Here is a 23717-nt window from a genome sequence, read left to right on the forward strand (position 1 = left end):
ACTGACAATAGCTTTACCCACTTATTGAAAGAATAGTTCTCTGTTTGGGATGATCAGAACTCATTTTATATTCAGTCTTTGGATAAAAATGTGATTGTTCATTTTTGTAGATGTCATTTGTTAAAGATTCTAGCAGTAACAAGGAAAATGGGACAAGGGAAATAAATATTATTTCTTGACTAGAAAAAGATAATTGTGAGTATATTGAACAAGAGGATCATTTTGAGTATTTCTAGTATATACTTTCACTTCTCAGTTTGTTATTGGTGTTTTAAAAACTTGTGATGATTTTAGAGTGAATGGGAGCAAGATGGACTAAACTTCAGAGAATATTATTTTAGCTCACAGTGCAGATCTATATCACCTATATTTTAGATATCTTTTAATTACATTTTTATAGATAAAAAATCAAATATTAGTTACTGAAATATTGACATATGTATGCATATCAGGATTTTTAGGGTAATAAATTTGCTCAACTTGGACTTGTTTTTGTGAAGAATTCTTATAAATGTTGATTACTCTCTAATTAGTTATGTGGAACAAATGTAATTTCCTAAAAAGAAGAAAAAGAAGTAAGCTAGTAATAACTTTGATTTTATATTTTTCCTTAAGTGACAATAAAACCAATTTTACTACCAGAACTCATTTCAAAAGTATTTCTGGGCTATTTGTATGACTAGCTCATTTTGTGAAATAATAAAATACATAAAAATAGTAATGCTCAGTAACTTGTCCAAATAAGGTATTTTTGAGGATAGTACACATTCAAATTATTACTTCATATCACATTTTAAAAGGGCTTATAGGTTTGAAAGTTTTCATATAGTAGGGGTGTTCTGTCTATTGGAAGTGTAGTAAGTTGATTATAGCAAGAATTTTAATTCCTTTTTCAAAAAGGAAACCATCAATGTCTTCTATTCTTTGAAAAAATCTTAACTGCCAGGATAAAAAAGCAAAGCAAGTTTTTACAGACAGTAGTAGGAAACATTTGCCTCACTATCCAAATAATTATGTGTACTCATTCTAAGTTTGGTCATTTTTTAAAAACACAAGTCAGTTGAGTTGAGTAATACACAAATTTGAGACTTGTTGTATACTTTGTTATAATAGCAACAATGTTTACAAAATAAAATCATTTTGTAATGATTTCTGTATTGGTACATTGGCAATTAAAACAAGAACATGAACTATTTTTTTCTCTTATTCTTATCCGTACATGTAAACTCTTTTTAGAGAAACTTAATAAAGGAGTAGTACGCACTTGACCAAAGAAAGGGACATTTATTTTTTACTATGAGATTTTGCATCTAATAAAATTGCTGTTATTTTCTTACAATGTTGTTGATATGGGACCAGAACTTGTTATGTATAAATATAATGGGATGATAATTTACATGTTTATTAGAAGTTTTCTGATATTTATAGCCCAATATATTTAAAATACATATATTCAGAAATTGGAAACATTTAAACTGTCAAATAATAGATAATAGGTTAAGTAAATTATAGTATTACTCTGAGAGACTATAGTACAGCCAATAAAGACATACTTTGAAAGTATATATATTATGGAAAAATGAATAATAAGTTATAAAACAGCACATGTGGACCAAATGTGAACTTATGTAAATGTATACTTGAAGTGCTGCAAAGTATAGAATCTCTGAGTGATAGGACTTGTCTTTATTCTTTATCTGTATTTTTATAAAATTTCTATATTTTGAATATTTATATGTAAAGATTCATATTGTTTTAACTATAAAATTGATCTGTAGAGGTATTTTTCTTTTTTTTTTTTTTTTTTTTTGAGACGGAGTCTCACTCTGTCGCCCAGGCTGGAGTGCAGTGGCCGGATCTCAGCTCACTGCAAGCTCCGCCTCCCGGGTTCACGCCATTCTCCTGCCTCAGCCTCCCGAGTAGCTGGGACTACAGGCGCCCGCCACCTCGCCCGGCTAGTTTTTTGTACTTTTTAGTAGAGACGGGGTTTCACCGTGTTAGCCAGGATGGTCTCGATCTCCTGACCTCGTGATCCGCCCGTCTCGGCCTCCCAAAGTGCTGGGATTACAGGCTTGAGCCACCGCGCCCGGCCGACTTTCTTCTCTTGTGTTTAATTTTGAGAAACAAGCAAACAACCCACGACGGCAAGTAAACACATCAAAAGATGTTCAACATTATTAGTTATTAGAGAAATGGAAATTGAAATCATAATGATAACACTACATACCTATTCGAATGACTAAAGTAAAAAATAAAATTTCAAGTTCAGGAAATAATATAGAAAAACTATTTTCATATATGACTGGTGTAAATGCAAAATGGCACAGCAACATTGAAAAACTAATAGTTTCTCATAAAATTAAGCATTCCATTATACAACCCAACTATATCATTCCAAGTAATTAACCCAAGATAAATAATATGTCCACACAAAACTTCTATGCAAATATTTATTAGCACTCCAAACTAGAAACAACTCCAACTGTCCTTTAATTGGTGAATTGAATAAACATTATGGTAATTTATACAATGGAATACTATTCACCAATAAAAAGGAATGAGCTCCTCGAATGGCTATATACTTAACCATTTCATTTACATGACATGCTGGAAAAGGCAAAACTGTAGGAGCAGATTTGAAATCATTATTACCTGGGAGGTAGGAGAAGGGATTGACAACCAAGGGGAATTAGATAACTTTTTGGAGTGATGGAAGTATTGGAAGTTTGGTTGTCAGATTCATTAGAACTGTATACTTAAAATGGGTGAATTTTTTGGTATGTATGTACTTCTCAAAACTGATTTAAGATGACAATCTTTTTTAAAAAATTAATATAGAAAGAATAGAATTCGAGTTAGCATTCTTCATCGGTTAGTAAAATGGATGATTCAGGCAAAGATCATGAGTGGATGCTAAAACCATGAGGGAAAGTGTTACTGTGGTACAGTACATTAACATGGCCTCCATAGATTATTGTAGTTGTTATAATTTGAAGAGATCTGGGTCACCACCTTAAGCAAGTTATCAAATTCAGCATTGCTGACAAGGCGAGAACTGTACAGTATGTGCCTCCTGACTTGGAGTAATACGAAGTACACAACAGTAGCAGCATCACCTATGAATTATTCTGATCCAAAAAATATTTAAACTGGATGTAATTAAGTCTGTAAACCTAACTTCTACTTTATAGGAAATAAAACAATGAGTTAAATTACAGCATGAGAAAATGGACAAATTCAGAGTGTAGGATATTCTCTAAAATGACTTGCTTGTTACTTTCAAAAATATTCATGTAATAGGGGATAAAACATAAATAGCTGAAAAGAGAGATAACAGATAAACAGTACTTGAATACTGATTGATCCTGATTTGGCGAGGAAAAAACAGCTCTGAAAGCTGTTTTGGAGCAGTTGAAATTTCAATATAGACTGACTACATTCAGTGACATTAAGGAGTTATTTTTCATTTTTCTTAGCTGTAGTAACAGTATTGTGGTTAAGTGCAAGAAAGTCTTTATTGCTAGGATATGATGAGTATTAAGAGTGAAGTGTCTTGATGTCCATAAGTTATTTTACCTGTACCCATACACACAAAAAGCAAAAAGGTAGTATGTTAATAGTTGTCTCTGGAGTGTGTATATGGTATGCATTAGTATTATTGTTTTCACTGTTTTCTGCAAGTTTGGTATTTCTCATAATAGAAGGGATTGCTTTTAGAGCTAAGTTGAGAGAAATAGTGTTTATTGAAGATGGCCTTATGATATACAGTGCATTCCTGTAGATCCTATGACTGTCAGGGATCTGTACCTACATTGTCCACCTAAGAATAACTTTATTGCACTCTGTTTTGGCATTATAACACTGGCCTACATTGAGAACCAGGATAGAAAACAGTCCTGTGAAATGCTTTGTGTTGTAAGGACGTTTTTGAGAGCGTCGCTTACTGTATCACATGGTGTAGGAAAGATTAAACTTTGCATTTCAGTAACAAGAATAGTTGTGCTGCTTCTGAGAAACTGGATTTTTGGCATGTTACAGACAATGAGTTATGTTTTACTGGGTGCTAGAAAGCTCAGACTTCATTTGTGGCCCATCTCTAACGAGTGCACTTCCAGCTGCACTCCTGACTGCTTTGTAATTTCCCTTCTACCCTTACTTTTCTCTCATTCTGATTCCCTCATCTATTTTTTGGTTGTGTTTTATAAGATACTTTATATCCAACAATGTTCTAGCCATATTTAAAGGAATTTAAATAATGTAGTTTATGATTTGAAACTCACAGCCTAAAGCCAGGTGCTGTGGCTCACACCTGTAATCCAAGCACTTTGGGAGGCCAAGGTGGGAAGGTGGGCAGATCACTTGAGGTCAGAAGTTCAAGACCAGCCTGGCCAACATGGGGAAACCCTGTCTCTACTAAAAATACAAAAATTAGCTGGGCGTGGTGATGTGTGCCTGTTATCCTAGCTACTAGGAGGCTCAGGTAGGAGAATCACTTGAACCCGGGAGACAGAGGTTGCAGTGAGCCAAGATCATGCCACTGCACTCCAACCTGGGCAACAGAGTGAGACTCCAACTTAAAAAAAAGAAAGAAAGAAAGAAACTCACAGCCTAAAAGTCAGATTTTTACGTTATTGTTATTAGTCACGTGAGTTCTTGCCCCCAAATCCAGGGATCTTTTATCCTCTAGCCAAATTTAGAATAAGGAACTGTTTCTAGCAAATTTCAAAGCACATACTTTTAAATATGATTAAATAAGATATAAAAGTTTCTATTTCTGGAGTAACAGTGTAGCAGTAGTAGCATAAAATACCTTATTTTAGGGGAAGAATACTGCAGGGAAAAGAACAAAGCCAGTTTATGGAAATAGATTTTTAGCATTGGATTTGGCATTGGAATTTTTCTTTGAGAATTTCATTTTTTAAATTATGTTTTTGTTTTTTTGTTTTCAATTAAAAGGAATAAATAAGCCTTTGTTTTACCTTTGGAAATTCTGAAAGAATTATGTACAAAAAAAATCCTAAGGAAAAATTATTTTAGTTGCTTTTGAATGGTATTCAAATTTCTTTTCACCTACCATAGTACCTTCCTTCTGTTAAATGATACTTTATATTTTATAAAATATTTTTCAGCATCAGCATATTGGTACAGATATAATATTTACAATTTGCTCCTGCTACCTTCTTAGGAGTTGAAGTCCTTTCTCACCCAGCTTCTTTTTTTTTTCTTCTTTTTTTTTGAGAGAGAGTTTCGCTCTTATTGCCCAGGCTGAAGTGCAATGGCACGATCTCAGTTCACTGCAACATCCAAATCCCAGGTTCAAAAGATTCTCCTGCCTCAGCCTCCCAAGTAGATGGGATTACAGCCATGCGCCACCACCCCAGCTAATTTTGTATTTTTAGTAGAGACAGGGTTTCTCCATGTTGGTCAGGCTGCTCTTGAACTCCCGACCTCAGGTGATCTGCCTGCCTTGGCTTCCCAAAGTGCTGGGATTACACGTGTGAGCCAACGCACCCGGCCCTTTCTCACCCAATTTCTGTATGGCATTACTGTGTTAAAGATGTATTGTTTGACAACAAATAGAATGCTTAAAGCAGCAGTAACAATGCTTACTCTAAAATATATGTTGTATGGGGCAGGTGCAGTGGCTCACGCCTATAATCCCAGCACTTTGGGAGGCCAAGGAAAGCGATCAGTTGAGGCCAGAAGTTTGAGACCAGCCTGGCTAAATGGCAAAACCCCATCTCTACTAAAAATACAAAAATTAGCTGGCATGCTGGTGCACGCCTGTAATCCTAGCTGCTCAGGAGACTGAGACAAGAGGATTGCTTGAACCCAGGAGGCGGAGGTTGCAGTGAGCTGAGATCACCCCACTGTACACCAGTCTGGGCAACAGAGCAAGACTCTGTCTCAAAAAAAAAAAAAAAAGATGTAGGAATGATGGCTAACACGTTTTTAAGACATTATGTATGTATTAAGTAGGCATGCTTTTTGATGTTCCTTAAGTTTATTCTAACTTTGAAAAGTATTCATTTGATAAGTAAGGGTTTCTTCTTTCACTGTTTCCTAAGTTCAGTGGACTCTTCCACTGAAGATTTTTTTTTTCTTCAAAAATCTGAAAAGTAGCTTGTTGAACGAACTAAATGACCTTTATAAGCTTTTGTATTTATAAAACTTTTGATTTTGCCGGGCGCGGTGGCTCACGCCTGTAATCCCAGCACTTTGGGAGGCCGAGGCGGGCGGATCACAAGGTCAGGAGATCGAGACCACGGTGAAACCCCGTCTCTACTAAAAATACAAAAAATTAGCCGGGCGCGGTGGCGGGCGCCTGTAGTCCCAGCTACTCAGGAGGCTGAGGCAGGAGAATGGCGTAAACCCAGGAGGCGGAGCTTGCAGTGAGCCGAGATCGCGCCACTGCACTCCAGCCTGGGCCACAGAGCGAGACTCCGTCTCAAAAAAAAAAAAAAAAAAAAAAAAAAAAAAAACTTTTGATTTTATATTTGGGCAGACTTCAATTTTAACCTTAATTACCTATGATCTTCTACCACGAGGAATATACTAAAAGTAATTGCCAAAATAGGGTTAATTGTAAATATAAAGGTGAATAAGGTAAGATTGTCATTTCTTTTCCCCCAGGCAGAAGGATTCCTAAAACTAGGATTAACTTTCTTTGCTCACATCTCTGGAATTCACTTCTATTTTGGCAAAGTATGGTAAAACAAGTATACACTTTTCTTTCTTCTGTGCCTATTTTTAAGTGAAAAATACTATTGTTTCTCATTCTTACTCTCATTAATTTCTTAACACATAAAAATCAAGTTTAATTTGATAGTAGTGCCTGTTAGTCATGTGAACCCTGCACAGCATATCTGTTTATACTGCTTCACACATCACTCACAGGACAAGTTCCCACAAAGACTTGTTTTGTTCTACTGTTGATCCACCCTAAAGAAACCAGTTTCCAAACTGTGCACAGCTTTGTAAATCAAGATGAACTGGTCAGAAATTGGATACAGAAACAAACAAGGAACCAAAGAATGCTTCCTAGTTAACAAGCAGAATGTGTTATATGTAATAAAATTGCAGGTAATGAAATGTTCTGTGTTCTAAGGATATTCCAATTAGGAAGTATAATATCACATTCATATTGAAGTCATAGTTCAAAGTCAATCACTTAAGGAAATATAAGTAATGCTTAGTAAGATGTTCTGGACAACAGAGTAGACAAATGATGCATGTAAACTTTGATTCTGTGTTTCTTAGCTAGCTTTGTCCATGATAACTATTAGTAAGTACAAAGGTTGAGAGGATGAAGAGTTTGGTGTGTAGGTACAGATTCCCTTCTTTCTGGCAACAGTTAGGGGCCCAGAGTAAGGAGGGAATATAGTAGCATGCGGAACTGGGACTCTCCATCTATGTCCAGGAGGAAAGAATGCACCTATACACAATTCGTAAGTAACAGAATGTATTTCTCATGACAAAGTTAAATAATATATTCACACTTCCTGATGGTGAAGATTCCTTGAAGAAAGAGAAAAATTAAATAAAATGAAATATATTCACAGCTTAATTTATGGTTTTTCACAATATTCCTGAAATATTTTCTCATTGAAGAAATGTTTTTTCAAATATTTTATCTGCTTGTTTAGAACTTTCAAGAATATCAAGCGCTATTCAAAAATTGTTTCTTTCAGATGATCTGATCTAAACATTGTGCTTTTAACTTAATATCTAATAGCCTCCCAAAGAATCTGCATACTTGTGATGCATTTCTTTCTTCCCCTGAGAAATTTAAAAAGAAAACAAAAGAAGCAAAGAAAATTTTAAATGTCTTCTGTTCATTATTCCAACAATAGGCAAAGACCAAGCTTCCACAGCCAAAGCAAACGAGAGAATTCTCAGAGTACTCAGTGAAAATATATAGTCTGTGTCCTGAATCAAATGAGTATGTTACAAAATATAAAACTATTAGAGAAAATACATGACACATTTAAATTTTTCCTATCTTCCTTCTTTCCCAACACATTTTGAAAAGAAAATTATAATAAAAAAACTTTAACTTATAAAGCCCTTTCTCTACCACAGATATTCACATATGAATACATATTTTTTAAGTTTGAAGAAACCAAGTTAGTAGGGGGAGCTTTTCTAAAACTTTTCTAACATGAGAATTCAAAAGGATAAAATTGAAAAATGAAATGCCTTTTTGCTTCCAGCCGCTTCTCCCTGGCACCCCTTCCTCAAATTTCAGTCTCTGTTCTCTTCAACAAACTGTCAATTCAGGACAGCCCAATTTCTCAGTTTAATTCCAACTCACTGGGAGGATTTGAATTGTTGAAATGGTAGTCTTCAAATATGAGCAAGCTTTTCTTTTTTATTATTATGTTTTTATTGAATATAACTTACATACTATGTAATACACATATCTTAACTGTGCAGTTTGAGTTTTGACATATGTATACATCAGAATCAATGGGAAGGTTAAAAATTTTCTAGATGAGGGCTGGGCCCAGTGACTCACACCTGTAATATGAGCACTTTGTGAGGCCTAGGCGGGTGTATCATTTGAGCTCAGGAGTTCAAAACCACCCTGGGCAACATAGTGAAAGTCTGTCTCTACCAAAATACAAAAAATTAGCTGGGCATGGTGGCGCGTGCCTGTAATCCTAGCTACTCAGGAGGCTGAGGCAGGAGAATCGCTTGAGCCCCGGGAGGTGGAGGTTGCAGTGAGCCAAAATTGTGCCACTGCATTCCAGCCTGGGCGACAGAGTGAGACTGTCTCAAAAAAAAAAAAAAAAAAAAAAAAAAAAGAACCATTGCCTTTGTAAAAAAAAAAAATAATAACAAATTGAGTAATATACATAAAAATACATAATATATCATAAATTGTTATGCAGATTAAGGTTCAGTTATATTTTAAAACTTAACATCTCATATATTCTTTTGTGGGATTTGCAATGCTGGCTCACGCGTGAAATTCTCAGTTTGTCGTTCTGTTTGTTTTTAAGAAAATTAATGCAAAACTTCATGATGGAGTATGTCAGCGCTGTAAAGAAGTTCTTGAGTGGCGTGTAAAATACAGCAAATACAAACCATTAACAAAACCTAAAAAATGGTGAGTTAAGATTCATTACCTTACTTCGTAGTATATGTATCATAGTTTATTGTTTCATTTCCTGCTTTTCAAAATTGTGTCCAAATGTTAAAGACAGAAAAAATTCCATTCTCCCCTGTAGAATTTCATCTTGTGTGCAGAATCTTGGTTTGTGAAGGCAGACAGATTTAAAAAGTAAATTCATTTCCTGCCCCATTCTTTCATAAATATGCATCATTTTTATAGAACTTTATTCATGAAAGGTGGGTTAGGGCTGAGAAGAGAGTATTTGTTTTCTACAATTCTGTCTCCCACTGATAAGGTAATACTATGCACCGTAGATTATCAGTTCTTAAAACAGATCAGACCTTTAGACCTTTTAATTCAACTCATAAAGATTACAGAAATGGCTGAGGTTAAATATTATAAGTGAATCACTAGATTGATAACTTCTAATATTATTTCTTTGGGAATAGAGGTCTAAATGAAAAGATAGTAGATTTTGTTTCTGATCCTTCCATCCCTAACTCCTTTTTTTTTTTTCCTTCTTTTTCTTTTTGGAGATGGAGTTTTGCTCTTGTCATCCAGGCTGGAGTGCACTGGTGTAATTTCAGCTCACTGCAACCTCCGCCTCCCGGGTTTAAGCGATTCTCCTGCCTCAGCCTCCTGAGTAGCTGGCATTACAGATACCCGCCATCACGCCTGGCTAATTTTTTTGTATTTTTAGTAGAGGCGGGGATTTCGCCATGTTGGCCAGGCTGGCCTCAAACTCCTGACTCAAACTCCTGACCTCAGGTGATCTGCCTGCCTAGGCCTCCCAAAGTGCTGGGATTATAGGCATGAGCCACCACGCCCAGCCTTAACTCTTGTGTAATTCAGCCTTCTGTGCATCCTCTACAGCTCCCTGACATCCTTCAGGTCAGCTGTGTAAGGAAAATATTGGAGAGTAATTGCTGCATGAAAGAGCAAAGTGATAATCTTAAATAAAAATTAGTATTGTTCCTTTTACATTATAAGATTTAATTTGGTAATCTGCATAGTAGCTATTTGAACAATGTTTGCTCACTGTTGCCTTATTTTTCTGACTATTCAATAGTTTCATCTTCTTTGAATGCATTCTTCCTTCCTTTATGGGAAAAAATTTTGCTTACAATTTAGAAAATCAGTCTAAATAATAGATATAATATGACCTTTGTTTATATCTACTAAAAAATTACGTCAGCCTTTTGCAAATCTAAAACTCAAGATATAAAATAATTTATTTCAAAATATTTAAACACTGAAAGGCAAAAGTGTCAAGGAAGGATAAACTAACTTAAGCTTTTTAGATTTTTTTTCTGTGCCCCATTTTGGAGCAGTCTAGTATTTATTACAGGTATAGTTGACCCCTCTTTTATTTTATTTATTTATTTATTTATTTATTTATTTATTTATTTATTTTGAGATAGGGTCTCACTGTTGCCTAGGCTGGAGTGCAGTGACATAATCTTAGATCACTGCAACCTCCGCCTCCCAGGTTCAAGCAATTCTCCTACCTCAGCCTCCTGAGTAGCTGGGACTACAGGTACATGCCACCCTGCCTGGCTAATTTTTGTTTTTTGGTAGAGACAAGATTTCACCGTGCTGGCCAGGCCGGTCTCAAACTCCTGACCTCAAGTGATCCACCCACCTCGGCCTCCAAAAGTGCTGGGATTACAGGCATGAGCCACCCCCCCCTTTTAAATAGTTTTACCAGCTTCTTGCTCCTTTTAGTCTTTTCTTCCTGTTCTCTACATTTCCCCCAAAAGAAAACACTTTTAAACAAGTCTGATGAGTTTTATGCTTAGTGGCCCAAATTAGCAGTAAGGAAATTTGGCAACTATTTGCATTACCCAATTTTAGACTTCCATGAATGAATTAATTGTGTTCTCTGCTAGAGTAATTAGATGTTGATTGCAAAATAAATCATGTAGTTTTAGTTAATAGTCCTCATACAAGATTTGTAGCTTTCTGAATATTTTCAACAAGTTTTTATTCCTATAAAGGTATTTTAAGATTTCGTCATCCATCTCCATTTTCTCTTTATAGTGTTGTTTCCTAAAAGAATTTGAAGTATAGGCAATAAACAACATTTATGTAGTCATAGCATTTTAATAGATTAGCGCTGTGTAACAAAGGAAATGATTTTAAAACATTCCTGCCTTATCCATCATCAGTATTTAAATCTCTTACCTTTAATATGTGCTAAATCCTATATGTTTATCTTCATTTTGAATGTGTCAGTGTGTAAAAGATCACATCAGTTATTGTAAATTTTCCAGATGCTATAGTTTGCTGGAGAACTTCTGAACTTATGTATTTTGTTTTTTTCTCATGACATTAAAACAAGATCTTGTAGAGGAGGAAAAAGGTCCTTTCCTTCTACCAGTCTAAGTTCTCATCCTTGGCTTTGTAACAAAAACCAGATTAACAAGAGAAAAATATACAGATTTATTTAATGTAAGCTTTTTGTGACACCAAAGCCTTCAAAAGAAAACAAAGACCCAAAGAAAGGGTAAACCTGTGTGTTTTTATGCTAAGTTTGATGAGGAGTGGAAAATCATGGGGAAAATGTGATAGGGAACAAAAACAAAGGGGTATGAGCTAAGCGTAGTAAACTAAAAGCAGGGCTTGTTCATTCAGATTCCTCTTACTGTTCCTCCGTTTTTAGAGATAAGCATGGTCCTTTCCTCTAGGTATAGGAAGCGCACCTCTCATATTAGGGTCTTATGGCCTACTTCAGGGGTGGATCAGAGAGTCCTTCCTACATTTGCTATTTGTCACATTTCTTCAGCTCAAAATACTAAATATGCCAAGGCACCATATTTTGGGGTAGTGTGTTCTGAATCCCATCAGTCTGAACATATTACTTAGGGCGTTACTTGCCTGGACTAGAACATCATGTATTTCAGATGGTCCTGAACACATGGCACATTAGACATATTTGGAAATTCTAGCTTTCAAGCTCCAATCCAGGATTGAGAGTGTTATAGAAAGTAAAACTCACTTATATTCATTCACTTTACTTTCTCTGTGTATTAAGACTTGGCCAACATTGTAAGGGATTTGAATCCATTGCTGATGCTGATGGTAGCATTACTTATCTTAAAATGTTTAATGTTGTGTTCAAGCTAGTCACTTATGAATTAAATTTGTCATTTGTTAGGGTTTGTATATGAATTTTACTGGATATATCTTTTGTCTTTGTTTTTGTTTTTGTTTTTTTGAGACAGAGTCTCACTCTGTTGCCCAGGTTGGAATGCAATGGTGTGGTCTTGGCTTACTGCAGCCTCCACCTCCTGGGTTCAAGCAATTCTCCTGCCTCAGCCTCCAGAGTAGCTGGGACTACAGGCATGCACATGCCACTGTGCCCGGCTAATTTTTGTATTTTTAGTAGAGACAGTTTCACTATGTTGGCCAGGCTGATCTCAAACTCCTGACCTCGTGATCCTCCCGCCTCAGCTTCCCAAAGTGCTGGAGTTACAGGCATGAGCCACCATGTCTGGCCTTGGATATCTCTTTTGTATAAAGATTTATTTTTCTGGCATGCTGAGTATTTCCATCAGTTAAAATGTTGAATATTGTTTCATGCGTCTGTCTGTTGCCACAAATTATGTAACTAAATGATGTAGATAAAGAAAAGTTCTGCACAGCATAAAATATAGGGTATGATGGGGCTTTTTATAAGTGACATTTCTTTTAGAAGTAATAATATCCTGGCTATTGGGAAAATTAAAACTTATTCTCCCATTTGTTTATATTGTGAATCACCAAAAACCACACGTTAATTAGCAAATTTCCATTTGTTCATGGGATCCGATGCCAAAAGTTAAATCAAAGAAAAAGAGTTTGACATCTAAACTCTTCAAACTTACCTGTTTCAACCATGTGAAACAAAAATTATACTGTGTTTGTAGCTGACAGAATATTTCACGTTTCTCTTTTTCTTTTTGCGGTAAGGTGACATGCTGCAGTATTTTTATAAACATGTTCTTTATGGAATTTTCTCTCAGTTACTGAATACAATCCTGGACCATCTCCAGAGACTTTTTAGAAAAGAATAGATGTCCTAACTTAAGTTGGAAGAGAGATGAATTGAAAATTATGTATGTACTGGAGGAGGATAGGATGATGGCTATGAAAGACGGGGGATAAAAAGCATCTCATTTATCAGCAATATATAAACAGTGTGACACTGGTACTGTCCTTTGACGTAATGAGATAAATATCTCTGACTACTCAAAGCTTTAGGTATTTATAGAAATAAAGTGATAAGCTCCTAAAGATACAAGCACCAAGACCAACCGCCACCCTTAATTAGAAGTCAGCACAATCTGTACCAGGATCCCCCCACCCATTTCTTAAGGCCAGTACCTACTGCTCCCTGGGGGAGGGCTGCAATGTGCTGTCAACATCTCCCTTGACACAGAATGGCGTTAGTATTGTTAGACCTGAATAAGAGGATTCAGACTTTAAGATTATTCATATATGTAAGAACTAGGGTTCAGGAAAAGTCTAAATCTTTTTGTATAAAGTTTTATTTTTCAAGTGCCTTGTTTTTTACTTTTGAAAAAGAACCCCAAAATAAATGAAAACTGTTCATTACCATTCCTGGTCAATCCCAGGTCACTCATGAACACTGTAAATAATCTCAATATGGAGCTGAATTATTGGAGAAACAAGAGATCTTATAAATATAAAACAATCCTAGTCAGTAATACCTATGAAAAAAATAAACGTAAAAATATATTAAATAATTTGTATACATCTTAAGGAAGGAATCTTGATATTTTTATATTTAAAAGTCATTATAGACATTTATCTATTTTTCCAGGTACTAGAAATATAAATGTTTAAAAGATTTTGTCCCTTTCCTCAAGCAGTGCAGGGCCAAATGAAATTATTTCTTTTCTTTATTCTGGGCTCAGAAGGATTACACTTCTTACCCAAGACAAAAGTAAAGCAGATGGAGGTTAAGATTCAAATGCAAATTGATTGGATTCCAAAGCCTTGTTTTCCTTTTCTCTCAGTGATTTCTCAGCATTGTATTATTCAATTCAAAAAGTCCTTTTCTGGCCGGGCGCGGTGGCTCAAGCCTGTAATCCCAGCACTTTGGGAGGCCGAGGCAGGTGGATCACGAGGTCAGGAGATCGAGACCATCCTGGCTAACACGGTGAAACCCCGTCTCTACTAAAAATACAAAAAACTAGCCGGGCGTGGTGGCGGGCGCCTGTAGTCCCAGCTACTCGGAGGCTGAGGCAGGAGAATGGTGTGAACCTGGGAGGGGGAGCTTGCAGTGAGCCGAGATCGCGCCACTGCACTCCAGCCTAGGTGACACAGCGCGAGACTCCGTCTCAAAAAAAAAAAAAAAAAAAAAAAAAAAAAAAAAAGTCCTTTTCTCCTCTTCACCTGGACCTAATGCTTCATTAATTTTTACAAATGTCACCTATCTTGTTTATGGATATTGTCTGCTGTTGAGTATCACATATCCTGCTGAGGACCACCCTGCTTTTATTTTTTTATTTTTTATTTTTTTTATTTTTTGAGATGGAATCTTGCTCTGTCGCCCAGGCTGGAGTGCAGTGGCACAATCTCAGCTCGCTGCAAGCTCCGCTTCCTGGGTTCACACTATTCTCCTGCTTCAGCCTCCCGAGTAGCTGGGACTACAGGTGCTTGCCACCACACCTGGCTAAATTTTTTTGTGTTTTTAGTAGAGACAGGGTTTCACCATGTTAGCCAGGATGGTCTGGATCTCATGACCTCGTGATCCGCCCACCTTAACCTCCCGAAGTGCTGGGATTACAGGCATGAGCCACTGCACCCAGCCCAGCCTGCTTTTAATTTTTAATACATATACCTGTGGAAAGACAAATAGATTTTTGCTTTGAGGCCCTGAAATGCCTATGCTGGTACTTAGAAACCTTTTTTGACTCTTATTTCAGGTAACCAAGCAACCTTTTCTCCTATTAATTTAGAAATGTGGTAGGCAAATACCCCCATTTATGTGAGAATCTCAAGCCTGCTTCTTTTCTTTTCTACCTATTAAAAAAAAAAAAAATCACCAGCATTATAACGTTACCCCATGTTTAACCTTGCCATAGCAGTAGAAAAGAAAGGAGAAGCTGGTATAAAACAGCACAGTCCTCAAACAGATCGGAGTCTGAGTTTGGAACTGAACCTGTGAATTCTTTACATTCAGTGGTTCTCAAATAAGGAGGTGGCTTGAGGATGGAGTTTGTCCCCCAGGAAGGGTGCTACTGACACATAGTGTAAAGAGACCAGGTATGCTGCTAAACATCCCACAGTTGACAGGACAGCCCACCACAATAAAGAAATATCCAGTTCAACATGTCAAGAGTGTCTTGGTTGAGAAGCCTTGCTCTGTACCGAATAGATAGATACCCACAAAACCAAGGCACTAAAACATCCTGTATCTTAGTTCAGTGGTTTTCAAACTTTTCAGCTGTCAAATTCTTTAATAAAACACTTATCCAGGAGTCCCATAAATACAACAGGCTAAAACGGAACTGCCCTAAATGGGGAGAAGGGAGCCCAGACCTTACTTGCTGTGTGATAAATATTCATTGAAAGTAGATTTTATCATAAAAATATTTCAAGTGAAGGAGGAAAGAGCTAATATAACCAGCCTTGGAACCAGCATTACTCTAGAGATGTCTAGCCTGAGAGTTTCATGTCATGAGGATGCTTTATTCCTTAAAAAACTTTCCTTTTCATTGAATATTTTAATTGAACAGAGTCACTCTTCTGGCCCTCACATCCAGGTATTTAACCCCTCCAGATTTATTGCCTCTCAACTTTTATTCCCGCTGATGGCCCAAGTGTACCCCTTACGTATTCATACTCCATTGCATTGAATAAGTGAATTCTCCTCTCTCTTTTGCATCTCATCTCACCTCTACTCAAATACCTCTGTGGGTTCAGAGTTGACTAAACCAGTGGTTTAAAAAAAAGTGGGGGAGGGAGGCAGGCACAGTCGCTCACACCTGTAATCCCAGCACTTTGAGAAGCTAAGGCAGGAGGATCACTTGATTCTAGGAGTTTGAGACTAGGCTGGGCAACATAGCGAGACCTCATCTCTACAAATAATTTTAAAAATTAGCCAGGCATGCTGACGCGCACCTGTGGTCCTAGCTGCTGGAGAGGCTGAGGCAGGACACTGAGGCTGAAAGATCACTTTAGCCTGGGCAGTCAAGGCTGCAGTGAGCTGTGATCACATCACTGCACTCTGGCCTGGGTAACAGAGCAAGACCCCAGCTCAAAAAAAAAAAAGCATATTTTACATAAGTTGAGTCATGAGCTCCAGTGGTGATGGGTGGGACTCCAGCAGCAGGAGGCTGAGAGAGCTTTGTCACCAGAGAAGTTCTGCTTTTACATGTCTACTATAATGTGAGAGTTGGCTGGGGGGATTGGTTGGTCAGGGGGAGGGGGTCCTCTAGACCGTAGGGAAAAAGGTGTTGCTGTTTGGGAGAAAATGAGATGGAGGACTGAAATGTTGCCAAATAGGTTATGTTACAGGACAGGGGTCCCAATCCAGACCCCAAGAAAGGGTTCTTGGATCTAGTGAAAGCAAGTTTCTTAAGAAAGTAGAAGAATAAAAGAATGGCTACTCCATAGACAGAGCAGCGCCGAGGGCTGCTGGTTGCCCATTTTTATGGTTATTTCTTGATATGCTAAACAAGGGGTGGATTATTCATGTCTCTCCTTTTTAGACCATGTAGGGTAGCTTCTCGACATTGCCATGGCGTTCGTAAACTGTAATGGTGCTAGTGGGAGTGTAGCAGTGAGGATAACCAGAGGACATTCTAGTGGCCATCTTGGTTTTGGTGGGTTTTAGCCAGCTTCTTTACTGCAGCCTGTTTTATCAGCAAGGTCTTTATGACCTCTACTTTGTGCTAATCTCCTGTCTTATTCTGTGACTTAGAATGCCTTAATAACCATCTGGGAATGCAGCCCAGTAGGTCTCAGCCTCATTCTACCCAGCTCCTATTCAAGATGGAGTTGCTCTGGTTCACACACCTCTGATAGTTATACCACAATAAGGCTGCCTTCCTAACCATGTGCTTGCTCCCTAGCTTTCTTATAACTAAATTAGCCAAACCAAGACATTAGAGATAGTATTTTATTAACCAACCCCTTTCCTGTTTTTAGCCTCTATTTTTAAAGGGAAGAATTTCTGTACCCCTAAAATGTTGCTTAATAGAGTATCACTGTCCTCATTTTTCAATGAAAATAAATTAGTGAACAGAGAGATACATTGGCCAGTTTATGGTTAAATTCGTGATAGTTTCTTGCACTCAGTTCTTGGCCTTGTATTATTGTATGTGTCTATCAATTGGCATTCATTACTTATATTTGTTCATTGAGCAAGCACTCAAGGAAATCAGAGTCTCCTTAAACTAGTTGTAATCACAATTTAGATAGGTTATGTTTAAAAAAAAAAAAAAAAACTTTAGACAAATTAGATTTAACAGAATTTAATTGCGCAAAGAATGATTGAAGAATCAGGTAGCCCCCAGAACCACAGTAGTTTCAGAACAACTCCCAGGGCTTCCCTGTACTTCAATAACGTTTTTGGACAGAAAAAGGAAAATGACCTTACAGAAAACTGAAGTACATAAACAGCTGGATTGGTTACAGCTTGGCATTTGCCTTATTTGAACCTACTTTGAAAAGTTGGCTGACTGGTTGGCCGAGACTTGGTTACTGTTACAGTAGTAGGTTACAGTTTACACATCAAGTTATCTTACAGTTCAGTATATAGAGAGAAACCTTTAGGCCAAACTTAAAATATGTACCCAGGCAGCTTTAGGCCAAATTTAATTTATCAGTAGATTCCATCTGCAACCATCCAAGCTGTACTTGTTCTCAGTGCTTAGAAGCTGAGCATACCACTCACTAGGAGGTACCTGAGGAATAATGTATGCTATATGCAGTGATCAGTAGAAACGGAGTCCTTGATCTCCATGTAATCTGAATTTGTGGCATCTAAATGGAGATCCATGATTTAAATGGCTAATTTTTACAGTCCATATGTTTTAAACACTTTGACTTGCCTCCATTTTGATATGTTTGTAGTCAACGAAAAAGAAAAATAAATGGATACAAATCCATTTATTTTACAAATAAATAAATTTGTAGTCAATGAAAAGTAAATGGATTTTTTTAATGCATTACTATGAAAGGATTTTTGCATGTTTTTTCTTCTTTAAAGAATATGTTTATTTCAGGATATCTAAATATTATATGCCTTATTGTAGAATCTTCTAATAAAACAACTGTTTACATGCTAATAAGCATTGGGTATCACAATTGGTAATAGGAAGGGGAACACAAAAGCTTTTCTTTTTTTCTTTTTTTTTTTTTTTTGAGACGGAATTTGGCTCTTGTTGCCCAGGCTGGAGTGTAATGGCGCGATCTTGGCTCGCCACAACCTCCACCTCCCAGATTCTCCTGCCTCAGCCTCTGGACTAGGTAGGATTACAGGCATGGGCCACCATGCCCAGCTAATTTTGTATTTTTAGTAGAGACGGAGTTTCTCCATGTTGGTCAGGCTGGTCTCGAACTCCCGACCTTAGGTGATCTGCCCGCCTCGGCCTCCCAAAGTGCTGGAATTACAGGTGTGAGCCACTGCACCCGGCCCACAAAAACTTTATATTTTATAATACAGTTTGAACGTCCCAAATTCCAATCCAAAATGTCCTAAAATCTGAAACTTTTTGAGTGCCAACATAATGCTCGAAGGATATGCTAATAGGAGCATTTCAGACTTCAGATTTTTGGATTTGGGATGCTTAACTATTAGTATTAGCAAATATTCCAAAACCTGGGGGGAAAAAACATGTCTGAACACTTCTCATCCCAAATATTTTAGATAAGGGATTCTTAGTCTATACTAGGGTCATAGCCAGAGAAGTCTTTGAGTTGGTGATATTTTCTAAAAAGAAATAACTAAAGAGAAATGAACAAAGTTGAGTGCCTTCATGATAGAACATATGACAAGGAGAAACACTATAGAATGTAAAAGGTCTTGGTTAAAATTGAGTGTTTAATTTGTGTGTTTATTCCCTGAAGACTGACTTTTTTTTTTTTTTTTAAGTAGAGACAGGTTTTCACCATGTTGGCCAGGCTGGTCTCGAACTCCTGACCTTTGCCCACCTTGGCCTCCCAAAGTGCTGGGATTATAGTCATGAGCTACAGCACCGGCCAAGACTGACTTTCTGTAGTTTTATGTTTACCACTTAAACTAACCTAGCAATGTGATTGTTTATCCAGTTGATAGATTATCAAGCCCCTTCACATCCTGCCCCAAATTTCACCCATTATTTTTGTTATTAACTTAGGGTATCAGACTAAGTGGAAATAGAAGATGAAGTTCATATCAGTTGTATTCATTACATTTTAAAGATTTATTGGCTAAGAGAGAAGAATTTGTATTTTTAAGCATTGAGTTAAATTTTGTACCAAACTCCAGGTGAAATCTCAATCAATGTCATTGAAATAAGTAATTATTAAATATCATATTACCCAGTGAAAAACTGATTACTTACTGCTGCAAAGAACATAATAAATTAGGAAGGAAAATTAGTTCTGAAATACAACAGGAGAAAGATATATTAAATGATTAAACCTTCATTGTTAGCCTGTTCCTCTCTTTAGATGTGTGTGTACCTATGTGTAGTTTATTTAAAAAATCAGGTAAGTTTGTGATGGCAGAGGTTATTAAGATGAAGATAGTCAAAAAACAAATGCCATTTTCCAGAATCCAAGCACAATTAAAAGGTAGTAAATACTTCAATAGTAGTTCAGGTCTTTTCTCTCTCCTTCCTCCTCATTCCTCATAAACATGGTAAAGATCTACTATAAATAACTGAGAAAACCCGCGCAGTTGTGTATGTTTTTCCCACCATGAGTCATGATACAGCATCACTTCCACAAATAAGGATTAGGAATGGCACTGCAGAGAATATGTCTTAGATCAATAAAATAGTTATTGGTAAGAATTGGAATGTAGAAGTAGCTTCGGTACTATTTAAGGTCTGAATGATGTATCCTTCCAGTGGAATTTTAAGTGTAAAAGGTTGAAACCAGAACCCTTACGAAATCCCTTAAAGCTAGAAATCATATTTTATTGGTGGGAATTTTGAGTATTATTGCTGGAATTCTTCAGAGAATGTTCAGGAAGCTGGTGTGGTTTGGGGAAATAGGGTAAAAGGAAAGGAAAAGATCCCAAATACTTCAAGCTGGCCTGTCTAAGGAGGTCATTGAAGGTAATTAAAATATGTGTGTGTGTGTGTGTGTGTGTGTGTGTGTGTGTTTTTTTTTTTTTTTTTTTTTTTTGAGACAGAGTTTCACTCTTGTTGCCCGGTCTGGAGTGCAATGGCATGATCTCTGCTCACCGCACCCTCTGCCTCCCGGGTTCAAGCCATTCTCCCGCCTCAGCCTCCCAGGTAGCTGGGATTGTAGGCATGTGCCAGCACGCCTGGCTAATTTTGTATTTTTAGTAGAGAAGAGGTTTCTACATGTTGGTCAGGCTGGTCTCGAACTCTTGACCTCAGGTGATCTGCCCGCCTCGGCCTCCCAAAGTGCTGGGATTACAGGCGTGAGCCACCATGCCTGGCCAGTAATTAAAATATTTTACCCTCAAAATATATTTATTTGACGTATTTTGAAATGGCTGCCACTTCACCATCCTGAAAGAAGTGGCCTTGCAAATCTGTCTTAAGTGGGGAAAATTTGTATCTGTATAGAATCTCCATTAATACAGTCATGCCCCCTCCCCTTTCTCTTTCTTTCCCCAGATCCAGGAGAGATTGAGAGCAGGACACCTTTAAAAGTCTCTCTGAGGGAGGCTCCTCTACATAACCAGGCCACCTTTGATGGCCAAACCTCTTCCCTGCTCAGTTTTACCAGAATCTAAGCCCCCATTCTTTCTGTAACCTCAAGATGGTATAAAGTTTCTGTAACTATTGAGAAGTTGGATCTTCATTCTGAAAGTTCCTGTGTATGCACATTAAGTAAATTTATAGCCTTTTCTCCTATGAGTCAATCCACCTCTTGTCAATTATTTTTAACAAAAATTTAAGGGGCCAAAAGCCAGTGGCTGCCACATCATATATATTATATATTTTAACCCCGGAATTTGAGTTCAGAGTGGACAAATAAGATATTTATTTTAAATTTAACATTTTCTTCTTCTTTTTTTTTTTTTTTTCTTTTTTGGGACAGAGTTTCACTCTTGTTGCCCAGGCTGGAGTGCAATGGCACGATTTCGGCTCACCGCAACCTCTGCCTCCCAGGTTCAAATGATTCTCCTGCCTCAGCCTCCCGAGTAGCTGGGATTACAGGCATGCACCACCATGCCTGGCTAATTTTGTATTTTTAGTAGAGACAGAGATTCTCCTGTTGGTCAAGCTGGTCTCGAACTCCCAACCTCAGATGATCCGCCTGCCTCGGCCTCCCAAAGTGCTGGGATTACAGGCATGAGCCACCTGGCCAAATTTAACATTTTCAAACCTCTCACATATGTTGGATTCTAATAACAACCCTGTAGAGGTAACAAGAACAGATAAGGAGGTGGCCTTAGAAAACTTAGGTGTCTTACCCTGTACACAGCTAGTAAACAGTATATTCAAAACGAGCATCTAGATTTTTTAAAGTTTCATAATCTTATTGCTGGCTTTTATTTTAATGTCAGTTCCCTAACTAAGTAGAGTTTTCCTTTATAGAATGAAGATAATATCTGTCAGAACACCTTGTCTCGTGTAACCAGGTCTGCTGTAACCTACAAGAACCAAGAATCTGGACTGGATGTGAAAGATAATTTACTATAATTCACTAGTTGTATTAAGAACAAAATTGTCTCTAGGAAGAGTCCATGGTTATATTGGGGAATACTATTCCAAACAGAGCTCTTAATTTCTGAGCAAAAACAAAATTGTTAAAGATGACAGATAGGAAACGGTTCAATTTACAATTATTTTAAATGCCATCCTCAATATACAAGACACTGTGTTGTATGTCAAAAGAAGACAGCAAATGAATCGTGACACCCAGGAATTTACCATCTGTTTAGAGAGAGAGACTCCACAGATAACTCGGCAGGTTGCAAAAAGTGCTAGGTGTGAGTAAAAGGAGAAAGAGATGCAGAGGACACAAGGTAAGACTACAGAAGAATAAAGTGAAACCAAGAGAAACAGGTCTAGAAAAGACTTAAAGGTAGAAGAGTGGAATGAATAATGTTTATAGGAAACCCTGTGAGGAGCGACCAGGGAATGGAGGGAAAATCAACAAGAATCCCTTTGACTTTCATAGACAATACAAATAATCCCGGGCAGTCTTCATATGTCCTGTTTTTTGGTTCCACATAAATTATCATTTCTTCATTCATTTGCTCTTGTTACTTTTTTTTTTCTCATTGCATAACTTTTGGTGATCCATGAACAGTAATCAAAGTTGCCTATCAAAAGGAGGTTTTGGTCTATTTTGAATATACATGAAATGAAAAGAAAACTAGGAAAGTTGGCTTAGGGTCTGGATTTCTAGGTTTTAAAAACTGGGTTATTATTTTTCTTTTGTCAAACAAAAGTAAACAGTTACATTTTATAGGTCTTTTTTGTTTGTTTTTGTTTTTTGAGACGGAGTCTCTCTCTGTCACCCAGGCTGGAGGGCAGTGGTGTGATCTCGGCTGACTGCAACCTCTGCCTCAGCCTCCCGAGTAGCTGGAATTTCAGGCGCCTGCCACCATGCCTGGCTAATTTTTGTGTTTGTAGTAGAGATGGGGTTTCATCATGTTGGCCAGGCTAGTCTCGAACTCCTGACCTCAAGTGATCTGCCACAAAGTGCTGGGATACAGGCGCAAGCCACCGCACCCGGCCATATTCTACATATCTATCTGTTCCTTCATGTTTACCAGTGTGGCAATACACATCGGCCGTTTTTCAGTTTCAGCATTTTTTTTTTTTTTTTCAGACGGAATTTTTCTCTTGTTGCCCAAGCTGGAGTGCGGTGGCGCAATCTCGCCTCACCACAACTTCTGCCTCCCAGGATCCAGTGATTCTCCTGCCTCAGCCTCCCAAGTAGCTGGGATTACAGGCATGTACCACCACGCCCGGCTATTTGTGTATTTTCAGTAGAGATGGAATTTCTCCATGTTGGTCAGGCTGGTCTCAAACTCCTGACCTCGGGTGATCCGCCCGCCTCGGGCTCCCAAAGTGCTGGGATTACAGGTGTGAGTCACCACGCCTGGCCTCCAGCATTTCTTATAATAGGCTGAGGCTCTGAAGGTTAATTAGTGATTTGAAAATTGTGTCACCACGGCCAGGTGCAGTGGCTCACGCCTGTAATCCCAGCACTTTGGGAGGCCGAGGCAGGCAGATCACGAGGTCAGAAGCTCGAGACCAGTCTGGTCAACATAGTGAAACCCCATCTCTACTAAAAATACAAAAATTAGCCGGGCATGGTGGCATGTGCCTGTAGTCCCAGCTACTCAGGAGGCTGAGGCAGGAGAATCGCTTGAACCTGGGAGGTGGAGGTTATGGTGAGCTGAGATTGTGTCACTGCACTCCAGCCTGGGCAACAAAGCAAGACT

At 37.7% G+C, this 23717-nt stretch overlaps 1 protein-coding gene across 4 annotated transcripts in view; it reads left to right on the plus strand.

The window, feature by feature from the left end:
- C15H9orf85 (chromosome 15 C9orf85 homolog) overlaps window positions 1-23717 on the plus strand; it is an 867064-nt gene that overhangs the window by 826322 nt on the left and 17025 nt on the right. For 2 of the 4 annotated variants that reach the window (XM_050760928.1, XM_050760931.1), the window contains one exon: window positions 9006-9112. In XM_050760928.1, the coding sequence (XP_050616885.1) occupies window positions 9006-9112 (107 nt within the window). Of the gene's footprint in view, window positions 1-6486; window positions 6720-9005; window positions 9113-21855; window positions 22167-23717 lie in introns of those variants that run through there. The other 2 variants (XM_050760930.1, XM_050760929.1) reach the window with 2 other exon arrangements.

This window comes from Macaca thibetana, chromosome 15 (genome assembly GCF_024542745.1).
Source record: "Macaca thibetana thibetana isolate TM-01 chromosome 15, ASM2454274v1, whole genome shotgun sequence".
Classification (NCBI taxonomy): Eukaryota; Metazoa; Chordata; class Mammalia; order Primates; family Cercopithecidae; genus Macaca; species Macaca thibetana.